Here is a 14,811-nt window from a genome sequence, read left to right on the forward strand (position 1 = left end):
TATTCCCTTGATAAAGTTTGCATTTGGGGAGTTGTGGTAGGGGTGGAATTATGACAATCTTTATTTCGGGTAATGTCGGGACAAATTTTCTGGCCAAGATTTTGGAACTGGTTTGCCTCTGCCTTCTTCCTAGGACTGAGAGAGAGTAACTGGCTCAAGTTCACTCAGATGGCTTTGTTCTTAAGGTGGGATTAGAACTCAGGATCTCCTGTTTTCTAGACCGATTCCTTAACTACTACACCAAACTGACTCTAAAGTATATACTACAATGTGTTTATATGAAGAGTGACATTTCGGAATACATGAACCCATGGTAGAACTTCTCTACAAGAACAAGTATAAGGTTACCTTTTTCCAAGCTTCAGCAATAGATTTATGTAACTGGTAAGGTAGCAGCACCTCTAAGCCTTCACAGGTACTATACATTTGGCGGCATACAAAGATATAAGCTCCTTTGAGGACTGGTAACATCTCAGATGCAGACAAAACAGAAATATCTTCATCAAGAAGCTTCTTTGTAAACTGGGCAATAACATGTGCGCCCTTCAAGCTAGAGACAAGACAAAATGTTTAAAAGGCAGTGATCAATTAGCTGACATAATATGGATGCAGGAATTTGACTCTGTGTCGATAGAAAAGATGAGGAGTGCAACCTTCCAGCTTTTTTGTCCCTTCCTAGAGATCCCAAGATCATCAAATCAAACAAATAAGATTGCATCATTATTATATCTGCAGAAACAAACTGATTTACTAAGTGTATTTCCAATTATAGAAAGTCTTCCACTCATATTAGAATCTTTTCACAACAAAAAAAATCCCACAAAATATACTTCAATAAAATGAAGGAAATCCCTCTTTTCAATACCCCAAACGTACAAATCCAAATTACTTAGCTAAATAGTCAATATATCATGTTTTTAATCATGTTTTTCCCATATATAATCATGTTTTCCCATTATCCCACCTGTATTTTGCAACCAAAAAATGTAGCCTACTTTACCATATATTCTTTCACTTGTTTTTCTGTTTCAAATTTAGTGGAAGTTTATACATTTTGGCAATTACATGTATATCCTTCACCTGACATAATTCATTCATTGTTGCCTCTGAACGCAATTACACATTAATCCATGAAGAAACTTGACAATTTCCTAAATATTTTTCAAGTGGTTCCTAGACAAAGTGCTTTGCAGATAGAATATCCCCTTGATCTACCAGTTCATTCATTTCGTAACATACAAAGAAATCATACCCTAATCTTATCCATTCTATTTGCTATAAGGAAAAACAGTTTATTAGTGGGACAGCTAGAGAATTGCTTTCAGTTTTTAAGGATGCTGTCATACCTTGTGCTTTCTGTGGCAGGAGGCTTTTCTCCTCCATAAAGAAGTAGTGAAAGACCATCGTCTGCAGCAGCAATTCGTGCCAAAATATCAGCTACATGTGTTAGAGTTGTTTCTGGACAACTCAAATTCACCTGTGTGGATATTTAAAAATGTTTGAAGATATTCTGTAAGCACAGCTAATAGCAAATTAATATAACAACATTAATTGGTTTTAAGGCATTTTTTTTAATCCTGACTATAAACCAGTTTTGTAGATGAAACTATAGATTTCTCTTGATATCCTTTCTTTTTCATTTCCTCAGTGAAATCCTACTGTTTAGATTAATTTCATAATTTCTGGAAAAAAATATAAATGGCCCAATCCCTTCAACTCTTCACAGATTTAAACTGTGGTCAGTCAGTTCATAGACAGAAGTTTCTAAAAACTGGATGCACACAAAGGCAGAGAAAGGTGAAGATTATTTGGGCTAATTCTCCTCTATATCCCCCCTCCCCCCTGCCTCAACAGAAGGCTACATAATTTTTTAGTACTGCAGATTGCTTGGTAAAAGTAAACTAAACCAAAACAACTGACAACTATACCACTCCACATTGATCTTGGATGCAAATAACTTCTGGGAATACGTCCTTCTCTTAGCTGAAGAGTAGATTCAGTTCCAATCCATTATGTTTCGTTTCACTGTGCTTGCCAAACTATTTAGAATTTTGCTTGGCTTCAGTCACCACAAGTGCTCACTTACAAGTAAAAATAACACCATTCCCATTTAAAATTACAGCAATTATGAAGAAAAAAGTGACACCTTAAATACCACCCAGATGGTTTGTTAGCACTAATGCATAATTATAGGCAAGTAACCTGATGCACAAAGTCAATTTCACATTGCAGTTCTATATTGCTTGGCGAAAAAGGCCCATGGAATTCAACAGATCTTACTTTTAAATAGAAATCACAAGATTATACTCTAAGGCTTTGAAACCACCTTGTTCATGTTTCTCTGGATGAAGATAGCAATTATCTAATTCCTATCTTGCTAGAAGTGAATTGAACACTTCTAAGTAAAGCTCCCACAAATATCTGGATTCAGGTTTCTTGTGTTTTCTTGTGTTTTCCAACCCAAATGAAATATGTATTCTCTTTCACTTACGGATTTCGGATATAGTCAGTTATATCAGAGCCATGACTTTGACTAGATTCTAGATGGAACACTGCCATTGTGGGGATTTCCTCGTTTCCCCCCTCCAATAGGAAATTGCATAAAAATGAAAGATACCTCTGTTCCTTTCAGTAAATAATGTAGGGGTTGAAGAAGTTCTTCTATCACTGTATTTGTATATAGGCATTCAGTTGCACATTCCTTTCCATCACAAAGCACCCGGAGTATATCAGTAATGAGGCCAGCTGGAGAATAATTACCTGCAAAAATGTAAAAACAAACAAACAAGTTTTTCAAAATAGTGGCAAGGCAAAAAATATACAACCATGTGCTTATTTATTTACAGAACTTACATAGCCACCTGGTTCACACATAATTCCACATGGTTCACAAAATTGTACCCTTCCCAATAGAGACATCAGACCAAACAGCCTTCTAGCTCAACCCCCATTCTGGTCAATGCTTAGCGGAAGAGACAGATCTTCTTCACTGTCTTCTGGAAGGCTAAGAGGATAGAAATCCCTCAAATCCCATGTGGGAAGCTCTTCCAAAGGACTGGAATAGTCACCAAAGAAGATACGCTTCTGAGTGTCTTGGGTCAGAGTTCCCCAGCCTTTTCAGCTTTGCAGACTGGTGGAGGGGGGGGAAGGGGGTGGTTCCGTGTGTACGGTGGGGCAAGCACGCACACAAACATTTGCCCGCTGTTTGCAAGAGCGGGGATGCATTTGTGCAGCCCGGTTCCAAAAGACCAAGGCCCAGTAGTGGACTGTGGCCCAGGGGTTGAGGATCCTTGCATTGGGTGAAACATTTAAAGGAAGGGACTATCCTATCTATTGTAGTAGGACACCCTCAAGGTGAGGTGGCCCTTCAAATAACCTGCTCTTGTTATTACTTTTCCCTCCCTCATTTCTACTCCAAAAGCCAGATAATAAAGGCTACAGCAGCTTCCTAGCACATTGGATATTCATCTGTCTACAGACACAGAATAGATTAACCCTCGGCAGACACACTTTCCTCAAAGCAAGTTGTTTATAAAATAACTGCATATAAATGAGAATTATTACCTGAATGCACAGTAAGGGGTTTGGGGCAATTTGGGGAACAATAAATAAGACGCGTAAACATTATGATGAGGTCTGTCAGTGTCATCAGATCTAGGGAAATCAGAAAGGGGGGAAATACTTGAAAACGAAAGCAATGTAAATCCTTTTAGTAACAATGTGTGAAACAATATTTATGTACCAATTCAATATAAACAAATGAAGCTGCATTACCATTTCTTTCAGCTTAATCAACTGAAGCCATTAAATTCACCATAATTAGCTAATTTCAAGTATAGTGCTCTTCTAGCAAGGTCAAAATAGTTTGTTGGATTCATTTATTCCTCCAAATAATTTAATCAAAAAGCTTTGTTGCTCTTTTAACAGCCACAGGGTATGGGGACCATACAAAGAAATTCCATCTTTATTTTCTAGGATCTTTTCCTAGTGTTTTGACACAAGTGCAGAGAAATGTTGCATACAGGAAGTTCTCAACTTATAACCGTTAATAATTTAGTGAACATTCGAAGTTACAAGGCACTGACCAAAAGTGACTTACAACTGGTCCTCACACTTATGACCTTTTCAGTGTCTCCATAGTCACACAATCAAAATTGGGTGCTTGGGAACTGGCATGTATTTATAATGACTGCAGTATCCTGGGGTTGTGTGATCACTCTCCTAGCAAAGTCAGTGGGGGAAGCTAGATTTGCCTCATTGTCATTCACTTAATAACTGTGGTGATTTGCTTAATGACTACAGCAAAAAAGGTCCTAAATTGGGCATGACTCACTTAATAACCACCTTGCTTAGAGGTGGAAGTTATTGTCCCAAATGTGGTCATAAGCTGAAGACTACCTGTACAACATAAATAAATACATGCACACTACATGAATGACCACAAGATGAGATGAGGTGGGAGGGGAGTAATTTTTTTTAGTGTAAACACACTGGCCCACATTAAAAATGAATTTCTGTTGCAAGTTACTTCTACCAAATGACCATGAAAAAACTGAAGTTATATTCATAAACATATAAGTGAATGGCATATAAAGTGACAGCATTTTGCCGCTTTCCTCATCTTTAGTCAGTATCTTAACATCACAATTATTTTATCATAATTCAATTGAAATTATTTTGTAGCACTGAAAAAGAGAGAGAGAGAGAGAGAAGGAGGGAGGGAGGGAGGGAGGGGGAGAGAGAGAGAATGTTTTCTAAATGATTCTTACAATGCCAGTTTCACATAAGGCTGAGTCATCAAGAAAGTCATTTTCCTAGTTTGTGTATATCTACAATTAGTTTTTAAATGTTGCCCTGATTTGCATAATATTTAAGCCAAAATGTCACTAGTCCTAGTGTGTTAAGAGAGGGAGGGAGGGAGGGAGAGGGAGGGAGAGATGTGGTGGTCCAATTTGTAGAGTGAGAAAGCTAATTTTCATTGCATTTCTTTTCGGTCATAAAATCTCCAGCTAAAAACTATGAAGGGTCGGGCAAGATATACACATTTGAACATGGTAGAATTAACACACTAGGACTAGTGACATTTTGGCTTAAATATTATGCAAATCAGGGCAACATTTAGAAAACTAATTGTAGATATACACAAACTAGGAAAATGACTTTCTTGATGACTCAGCCTTATGTGAAACTGGCATTGTAAGAATCATTTAGAAAACATTCAATCCAATCAGGGAAGAAGAATATCTCTCTCTCTTTGGAAACTATTCCCAATTCCCTAGAAGTCATTAATTTAAATGGGTTTAATCAAGTGACTGATGAAGAATAACAGCCATGGTTGGAAAGAGAGTTTCCAGCTGGTGAGGAATTTTTACTGTTTTAAAAGTGACTGCCTATTAAAAAAAACTTAAAATTAATTTAAATTGGAGAACAGAAGAAATAAGCGGCGGAATTAAATTTGGACTGGTTTTGGACAGTGGGTTATCTTACTTTTTAAACGCTATCTTCACGGATGGAATTTATACAAGCCTTTCAAAATGAATGGATTAAGTTTCCTTCTTCTATTTTTTTTTTCTTTTACTATTCTCTGTAATCTATGGACTAAAATTCTCCTCTTTCATTACTGTGGGGTTTTTTCTAACTCATTTAAGAATCAGACTTTTTTTGAACTTGAAATACAAAAAAGATACACAAAGAAACAAAGAAATACATTGTAACACTGCTACTCGGAGGCTAGAGGTTTGTGTATTGGAAACGAAACACTTTTTTCACTGATTATCCTGGCTTTGCACTTCAAGGTCTCGCAGCTTGTTTATAGAGAGTGATAAGAAGAAAAGCACACAGATGTTCCTTTGAAGTAAAGGTGAAATGTTATTGTGATGCTTAATTCTGTTAAAACCTTCTAAGCTACAGCAGCAGTGTTTGTTAGCTGGAGATAATGGCACAATTTCAACGGCAGAAAGAAGTTTTAAATCTGCAAAAGATACTCTCAGAAATACAGAAATTATCAGATACACATGAGAGGATAGAAAAGAAGTTGGAAGTTTTAGTGCACCTAACAGCAAAATATGATGAAGAAGTTGAAGATGCTAATGGAAAAAGTGACGGTTAAAATCCTAAAAATCGAAGAGGAAAATGAATATAAAGAAATTAAAATTGCTGATATTTATGGTGATTGGTTTGTCTCTGAAAAGGGAGAGTGGAATACTGAAAGAGGAATTAAATGGAGGGGAAATCTTCCCCAGATGGCAAGATACAGAAGAAGGGAAAACAAAAGAATTTTTGAATTTTATAGAGAGAAATTTTATTAGCAATATCATTGATAACACTACCAACAATCAAAGATAAGCTGATTAAGGAAACAGAAGAAGGGCATCGAAATTACATGAGAGATTCTATAAGCAAAGAGTTGCTAAGAGGAGTCCATACAAAGTTGATTAAGGAGATGATTAGAGGACTGACACCACAAATGGCAGAAGATATGAGACTGTTTTGCTACTGGAAAGATACAGGTTGATAGATGGAAGAGTATAATTTAAAACTAGCTAAACTTAGCAAAACTTAGTGATAATAGATATAGTTAAATAAATAATTGATAATGATAATAATGTATACATGTGTAGTGTTATGATAAGTAATAACTGGATATGAATATTGAATGGTACCCATGAAAGGAAGATTAGAAACCCTTTTGGATTATATATATAAAGGTTAATAAAAAAAGTATTAAGTTAGATTCAGTTAAGTCTTGATTATTAGGGGGGGAAATGATATGATGCAGGATATAGTCAAATAAAGGAGGGATAATGATAATAACGTGTATATATATATACTTTATGGGTATGGGTACAACATAAGGAAATGGGATGTAAATTGTAAACAGTGATTTGGAAAGAAGGACAGAAACTTTGTTGTTAAATATTATCGATGTTTAGCTAGAATAGGACATAAGGATTTAGTGTCATTGGAGGATTTTAGAAATAGTAAATGAAATGCCAGTATGTGGTCATGTATTAAATCTTGGTATATTTTATGATGAAGGACTTTTAAACAATTATTGTCAAATGAAAATGGAGGTATGATGACAGTAACATGTATAAATATCTGAGTTAAAATACTTGAGTTAATATAAATTATGCTTGATGACTGTGGAAGAGATGCACAAAAGTCTTTTGTAACCAACTGATACACTTTCTACAGTATGTAAAGAAGGAAGATTTTATGTGTTGTGTTTCTTTTGAAAATTAAAAATAAAAGAAAACTTTTATTAAAAAAAAAGAATAACAGTGAAATCCCAGGGATTCTCAAAGGTTAAAGTCTCTAATGTGTTTAGGTAGCTATGTTTGAGAAGTTTTAGTTAATATAGTCTATGATTTGGTTTATGTTAAATTACTTCTGGCTCTTCTTGGCTGGATTCTTTGATAGATGAATTGAGTTGAAAAGTAGAACTGATTACATCATACAATATAGCCCCATGATAGCAAACCTATGACACGCGTGCAAGAGGTGGCACGCAGCACCCTCTCTGATGACACATGAGCCGTCACCCCAGTTCAGCTCCGCCACGCATGCAAGTATGTCTCCCGCTGGCCAGCTGGTTTTCAGTTCTCTGTTGTGCATGTGCGGGGGGGGGAAGTGCGTGCATGCATGGGGGGGTGAGCACATAGCACTTTGGGGGTTTGGGTGTGTGCTTGGGTGCACGTGCGCTTTCAGCATTCGGACAGAAAAAGGTTAGCCACCATTGGTATAGCCTATGCAATGCTTTATTATATATAGCCAACCAGAATCTCCATTCTTTATAAATTGATGGGCATATTGCAACTTTGGGACCATGTTGTGAGTGCTCTTGAAAATGGCTGCCATTTACAAAATAAGAATCTACCAGGATGATGTTAATTATCACATTCTCTTATCTACCATACCATAGGCCTTTCCCTGATTATTTCTGCCTTTGTTTTGACCCAAGGAGCATATTTCAAAACAAAGCCCTTGACTCTGTAGCCATCCATTATTTTCATTTGTGCAGAGAAGAACAACAAAGACGGTTAGGGAGCTAGAAGCTGAAACATATGAAGAACGGTTATAGGAACTGAGTATGTCTTGTCTAGCAAAAAGAAGGACTAGGGGAGACATGATAACAGTGTTCCAATATCTCAGGGGTTGCCACAAAGATGAGAGGGTCAAACTATTTTCCAAAGCTCCTGAAAACAAGACCAAAAAACAATGGATGGAAACAAATTGAAAGAAACAAATCTAGAACTAAGGAGAAATTCCCTAACAGTGAGAACAATTAACTAATGAATAGCTTGCCTTTAGATGATGTAGGTGCCTCAACACTGGAGGCTTTCAAAAAGAGACTGGACAGCCATTTGTCTGAAATGATATAGGGTCTCCTGCTCAAGCAGGGAATTGAACTAGATGACTTCCAAGGTCCCTTCCAACTCTGTTATTCTATTATTTCAAGTTCAGAAGCCTTTTCGGAAATAACAATGCTTATGGTTAGGATTTTGCTATAGAGAGCAGGGTTGTCAAACTGACGGCCCACAGGTCGGATATGTAACGTGCAGTCCACGCCCACCCCAGCTCCACGAAGGGGAAGAACATTGCAAAATGTCACATGACAGCAACGTAATGTGGCGAGTTTGACACCCATGCCATAGAGAATGTGTCTCTCATATTTCATTGCTATGCGCTCATGAACTAAATGAGATAGGCACAGATATCTATATGTATGTTTGTTTCAGTGGTGGGTTCCTACCGGTTCGCACCGGATCGCGCGAACCGGTTGAAGATCGAACCCGGAAGTAACCGGACCCGGAAGTAACCGGGAACCGGCACCGGTCCTGTCACTTTATCCCCCTTGCCATCCCAACGGAGCTCGCTCGCTCCCCCGCCCGTCCGCACTAAGCTAGCTAGCCCAGCTAGCCGCTCATTGATTGGCTGGAGTTCAGCCAATCAGTGAGCGGGCTGGAGGCGACCCGTTTAAAAGCGGGTTGTCCTCCATTTCAAAACTCCCTTCTCTTCGCTGGGAGCTTGCTGCTTCCTTCAGGTAAGCAACTAAGCGCGAGGGGGGGCGGGAGGCTAGCTTCGGCGAGGAAAGGCCTCTAGGCCTTCCCTCGCTGAAGCGGCGGGCTGGCGTGGGCCGTGCGGGCGGTGAGCAGCTAGCTTCGCCCAGGAAAGGCCTCTGGGCCTTTCCGGGACGAAGCGCCGGGGTCGCGTGGAACGCGCGGCCGCCGGGAAGCTAGCTTCGCCCGGGAAAGGCCGCTGGGCCTTTCCGGGACGAAGTGCCGGGGTCGCGTGGAACGCGCGGTCGCCGGGAAGCTAGCTTCGCCCGGGAAAGGCCGCTGGGCCTTTCCGGGACGAAGCGCCGGCGCCGCTGGGCCTTTCCGGGACGAAGCGCCGGGGTCGCGTGGAACGCGCGGCCGCCGGGAAGCTAGCTTCGCCCGGGAAAGGCCGCTGGGCCTTTCCGGGACGAAGCGCCGGGGTCGCGTGGAACGCGCGGCCGCCGGGAAGCTAGCTTCGCCCGGGAAAGGCCGCTGGGCCTTTCCGGGACGAAACGCCAGGGTCGCGTGGAACGCGCGGCCGCCGGGAAGCTAGCTTCGCCCGGGAAAGGCCGCTGGGCCTTTCCGGGACGAAGCGCCGGCGTCGCGTGGGACGCGCGGCCGCCGGGAAGCTAGCTCCGCCCAGGAGAGGCCCCTGGGCCTTTCCGGGACAAAGCACCAGGCTGGCGTGGGCGGCAAGCCTCCGCGAGGCTAGGCCAAAAGCCCCCCACCCTCCCCTCTCCAGCCTCGCCTGGCTGGCTAAGCCCTAAGAGTCTTAAACAGTCTTACCTGTCCTCCTGCCTCTCTGCCTGTCTGCTGCCTGTTGCATCGGAGAGCTGCTGATTCTGCCTGCTGGTAAGTAACCTGGTTTTTTTTCTTTTATTTTTTTAATGTATTTTAAAATAATATTTTATTTATTGTGCATAGAATTTTTTAAAAATTTTTTACTTAAAAGTATTGAGTGTAGAATATTTTAAAATGGTTTACTTCAATTTATTGTGTATGGATTCTTTTTTAAAATTGTCTCAGACTATTTTAAAAAAGATTCTATCCAAAATAAATTAAAATAAACCATTTTAAAATATTCTATACTCAATACTTTAAAATGTATTGTGTATAGAATTGTTTTAAATTGTTTTATTGTAATTTATTGTGTATTGAATGTTTTTAATGGTTTCATTTTAAATTATTGTGTGTGGAGTAGTTTGAAATGGTACAGTATAAATTATTGCTGGTGGAATAATGGTTACAGTTGGTACAATACCTTAAAATAGTTATAGTATAAATTATTGCTGGTGGAATACTTAACAATGGTTTTTAAGGATTTTTTTTATTTATAGAATATCTTTTTTAAATTATTGTTTGGGAATTTTTATGTTTTAATTGTTTATAAAATATATTTACTACAAGAAATATTATTCCTTTTTGCAAATGTTTTCTTTGTGGTGCAATATGTTGCTTAAAAGTGTTCAGACCAGGTTTATATATCTCAAAGTGGGTGCTTTTCTATGGGCAGGCCAGGTTGGTGCAAGGCAGCTTTGCCAGATTTTGTGTGTTTCTATGTGATACCTGGTTGTTTAGGTAATTGTGAGGTGGTTGCTGGTTCTGTGAGCTTCCTGGCACTGTCCTTTATAATTTCCCACAATGCCTTGATGGTTTTTATTCCAGTGGCTTTGTCTTTCCTGTCCTTAGGGTTAGGGGGGAAAAAAACACTGGTTTCATTTGCAGTCTTTGGGGGGGGGGGGGGGGGGACAAAAAGGAGAAAGAGGGAGGAGGTGGGGGAAAGTGGGATCCTTGCTGCTTTCTGAGCTTGGTGGTTTTTTTTACAGACATTTCACTACCAAACTAGGTAACATCATCAGTGCTAGATGGGGTTGTGGGGAAAGGAGGAGGAGGAGAAGTCGAAGGACAAAAAGGAAAAAGATAAGGAGGGAGAGGACTGTGGGGTCCTTTGGTGTTCTCTGAACCTGGTGGTTTTTAATTATTTTTAGGGAATTTTTATTTATTTATTGTTTATAGAATGTTTATTACAAGAAATGTTATTCCTTTTTGCAAATGTTTTATTTGTGATGCAATATGTTGCTTTTAAGTGTACAGGTTGGTGTATGGTATGTGTCTCAAGGTGGCTTCTTTTCTATGGGCAGGCCAGGTTGGTGCAAGGCAGCTTTGCCAGATTTTGTGTGTTTCTGTGTGATACCTGGTTGTTTAGGTAATTGTGAGGTGGTTGCTGGTTCTGTGAGCTTCCTGGCACTGTCCTTTATAATTTCCCACAATGCCTTGATGGTTTTTATTCCTGTGGCTTTGTCTTTCCTGTTCTTAGGGTTAGGGAAAAAAACTGGTTTCATCTGCAGTCTTTTGGGGGGGAATTGTTTTGTGTGTGTGTGTGTGTGTGTGTTTTCCTGGCACTGTCATAGTTTGTGTTTGTGGGTATGTAATGTCCTGCAGTTATCTACACATTAATAATGATCAAGTACTAATAATATTTCCTTATACATTTTAATGACCTTTCCTTTCATAATTGGTGTTTTCTTTCATACTTTTAGATTTCTAATTGCTGTTTCTGTTAGTTAGCAATTGATAAAACAAATTCCACGTGAAAAAGTATTCAAAGCCTTCTTGGTTTTAATTGTCAATTTATTCATTCTTGCACATTCTAATATTTATTCATTTTCATATCTTTGTTTTTTCCACTGTTGTGCAAACACAATTCCAACAGCTGTTAACATGTGTAAAATTAAATATGTATTTATTCCCTTCCGTAAGTAGCTCTTTTATTGTTTTGTGTACTTATTTTAATCTTATTTAAGTAGTAAGTGCACAAAATAATAAATTTCCTTTTTTATATTTTCTTTTTGTAGATCATTCATTGGGGCAAAAAATTCAGTGACATTGTCTTGGCCACTCCCATCCGGTCACATGACTGCCAAGCCACTCCCACCCGGTCACATGGCCGGCAAGCCACTCCCACCCGGTCACATGGCCGGCAAGCCACTCCCACCAGGTCACATGGCTGGCAAGCCACTCCCACAAAGGAGGCCACACCCACAGAGTAGGTTCCAAAAAATTTTGAAACCCACCACTGGTTTGTTTGTATGGATGCGGTAGGCATATTGGCACCTCCAGCATCAAATGGGGAGAGTTTAGTACTTACTTCTTAAACAGATTAAAGGGTAGCTCTGAAAAAGAGTCTATTCTTTTCTGGAGGTACAATCTAGATTCTATTGTGTGTGTGTGGGGGGGTGTATTAAGGATTATTAATAATACAAGTTATGGCAGCTTTTCTTCTAAGCTTTTTGGGAAAGGAAGGGTTGGTGACCTTTCTTACTGGCAGAATTACAAATGTATATATTATAAATACCCCGGTAAACTATAAAATGAAATGATCTGTTTGCAGTCATGCTGGAGAAGGGAAAGGAAAATCCAAGACACTGTGCTATGTGCATATGAAGATTATGATTTACTGTTAGCTGAATTACTATTTTTTCCATTCTATCTCTGCTATTGGCACAGTCCTCTGAGTGTCCATAAAACTTATACCAAGTTTCCATTCTCTTCCACAGTATTATCTATTCATTTTTTTAAACAGAAGATGAGTTTAACATATCCCAAATGGGAAACATTTGAGAAACGCAGTCATAAAATAGAACAAATTGTTATCTTTTTCATTAAGTCCTTACCTTTTCGGGTTTTCAGTTGAATAGGAAAGAATTTTCTGCCTTGTTTGTATATTAATAATCTGCCTAAGAGGCTCAGGGAATGAACAAAATAAATATATTGCAATTCTTTTCCTGTGTAGAAATTCTTTTGTTTATTACCTTGAAAGAAAAGAGAACTTATATCAGTAAAAGTGCTTTCTTTTGCCCTCTCTTTGAATGCAGAGTACACCCCTATAATTAACACTAATGTTAATAAATTTTATACAAAATACTTCTGTTAGCAACAGCTAGTTTCAACATTTCAAGAGGAACCTTTACAAAATAGAGAAAAACAATCAGAAAAATGGATTTAGGAATTTTGAAACTGAATATATCCCAACAGTTGTGATGCTGCAACAGTAGTAACTATGAAAAAATAGTCATGTCACTTTTTTCAGTGTAACTTTGAATGGTAACTAAACAAATGGTTGTAAGTCAAGGATTACCTGTATAGAGTTGGTTAAAATTTACATCCTTTGTCTACCAAGCATGCAGGGAAACAACAGGCCTACTCTATAGTAGCCCTCACAGTCCCCTATATCTGTAGTAGTAGTCTATAAAAACCTCCCTTTTTAAGACGTTGCAATCCCTTAATTAAGGTAGAGTTGGGGCAACTGGATGCAGTCAAACGTTTACTGGCCGGACACCCTTCCTGAATTCATAGCAGACATTTTATTCTTTGCAATGTAGGAGAGAAACATCTACTGCTACCTAGGTTTGAACTCTCAACCTTCCAAGTGGGAGACGAACATCTTCACCACTAGGCCACCACACTGCTTTTCTGTAGTAGCTCTATTTGTAGTAGTCTATACATGATTAAAATCAGTATTATTCCGGAAAGCCTTTGACACAGGCTGATCAAATTGTGAGCATCTGTCTTAGTTATTTTCTATATCTTAGCTACTTTACTCTCATTCAGTTTTGTTGCCGTTTTCCACATTTTTGGCTTAATGTTACAATTTTGTGTGTGTGTGTCTTATGAGCAGCACAGAGCTTTTCAGGACTGGGATTCTTAGAAATGACAATACAAAAAGAAATAAAATTTGCTATTAAAAGTCTTGTTGATATTCTGCTTACACACCGTATTAGAATAGTGTAAATAATAAAAGGATTTTTTAAAAAATTATACGGCAAATAGAAATAGTGCGTACTATTATGTGGCGTAGAAAATATATTCAACATTCTTGATCCAGTCACTGCTGACTCACAAGCTTCCAAATAGATGGTACACTGCTCAACAGTTGCAATGATCTAAAGCATAAAACAACAAATCTTAACAAACCTCACCACTAAGACCATATATTGTACAATTTTTTAGACCCTCCAAACAATGTTTCCCTCCTTTTAGATCATTAGCAAATTTACTGTGGGTACAGTTTCTATATAAAAGAGGCATATAAGTGATAAGATGAAACAGAAAGTGTCTCTCTATAAACTATATTTAAAATGTGGCAATTCCCTGTAGGCTCACATTGGTATGCAAGTAGAAATGATAAATTATCTGTATCTCTTAGTTCAGTTGAAATTGGTATCACATGTACCTCATTTCTTTTATTGATACAAAAGTACCTTAACTCTGGGTTTCATTAAATCCAGTGCCCAAATGCCCGCAAAGCATAATTCCCCAAAACATTTTGATTAAATTAAGTAACATTCTAAATGCTTAGAACTTTTGAAAGCTATAGTATCTGAAAATTTGGGTAGCACAGACTTACCAAAGATTTGTATTTCTTTTCAAGTAGCCTTAGCACTACTGTTCTGCTGTAGTAGGCATGCTAATATCATAAAACAGAGATATCATACAGTTAGCATTTGTTTCTGAACAAAATTTTATTCAATTCTTTCTTCAATGATTACAAAACATTTTGCAACAACATTATGTAAAGAGGAAGTAGCACATTCTAACATAACTTCTATTCACTGCAAGATGAGAAATTAAGCCATTTTAATGAAAACTCACCTTTAGTGGAAGGCAAATGAACATATATTGCACAATTGCACAAACTACCATAGTAGTTATAGTTTATGTCTGAAGTCAAGATAACAAAAGATTTGTTTCCTCCAAATGTTCCATTAAA

At 38.4% G+C, this 14,811-nt stretch overlaps 1 protein-coding gene across 2 annotated transcripts in view; it reads right to left on the reverse strand.

The window, feature by feature from the left end:
• TBC1D32 (TBC1 domain family member 32) overlaps positions 1 to 14,570 on the reverse strand; it is a 76,217-nt gene extending 61,647 nt beyond the window's left edge. For both annotated transcript variants that reach the window (XM_081940260.1, XM_081940259.1), the window contains exons 1-7: positions 14,449 to 14,570; positions 13,885 to 13,984; positions 12,716 to 12,853; positions 3,565 to 3,654; positions 2,618 to 2,760; positions 1,347 to 1,477; positions 349 to 550 (exon numbers count right to left, since the gene is read on the reverse strand). In XM_081940260.1, coding sequence (XP_081796386.1) covers positions 349 to 550; positions 1,347 to 1,477; positions 2,618 to 2,760; positions 3,565 to 3,654; positions 12,716 to 12,853; positions 13,885 to 13,915 — 735 coding nt within the window. In that variant the 5' untranslated portion in view covers positions 13,916 to 13,984; positions 14,449 to 14,570. The remainder of the gene's footprint in view (positions 1 to 348; positions 551 to 1,346; positions 1,478 to 2,617; positions 2,761 to 3,564; positions 3,655 to 12,715; positions 12,854 to 13,884; positions 13,985 to 14,448) is intronic.
• Between the last annotated feature and the right edge of the window lie 241 nt (positions 14,571 to 14,811).

This window comes from Natrix helvetica (genome assembly GCF_964273705.1).
Source record: "Natrix helvetica genome assembly, chromosome: 2".
NCBI lineage: Eukaryota > Metazoa > Chordata > Lepidosauria > Squamata > Natricidae > Natrix > Natrix helvetica.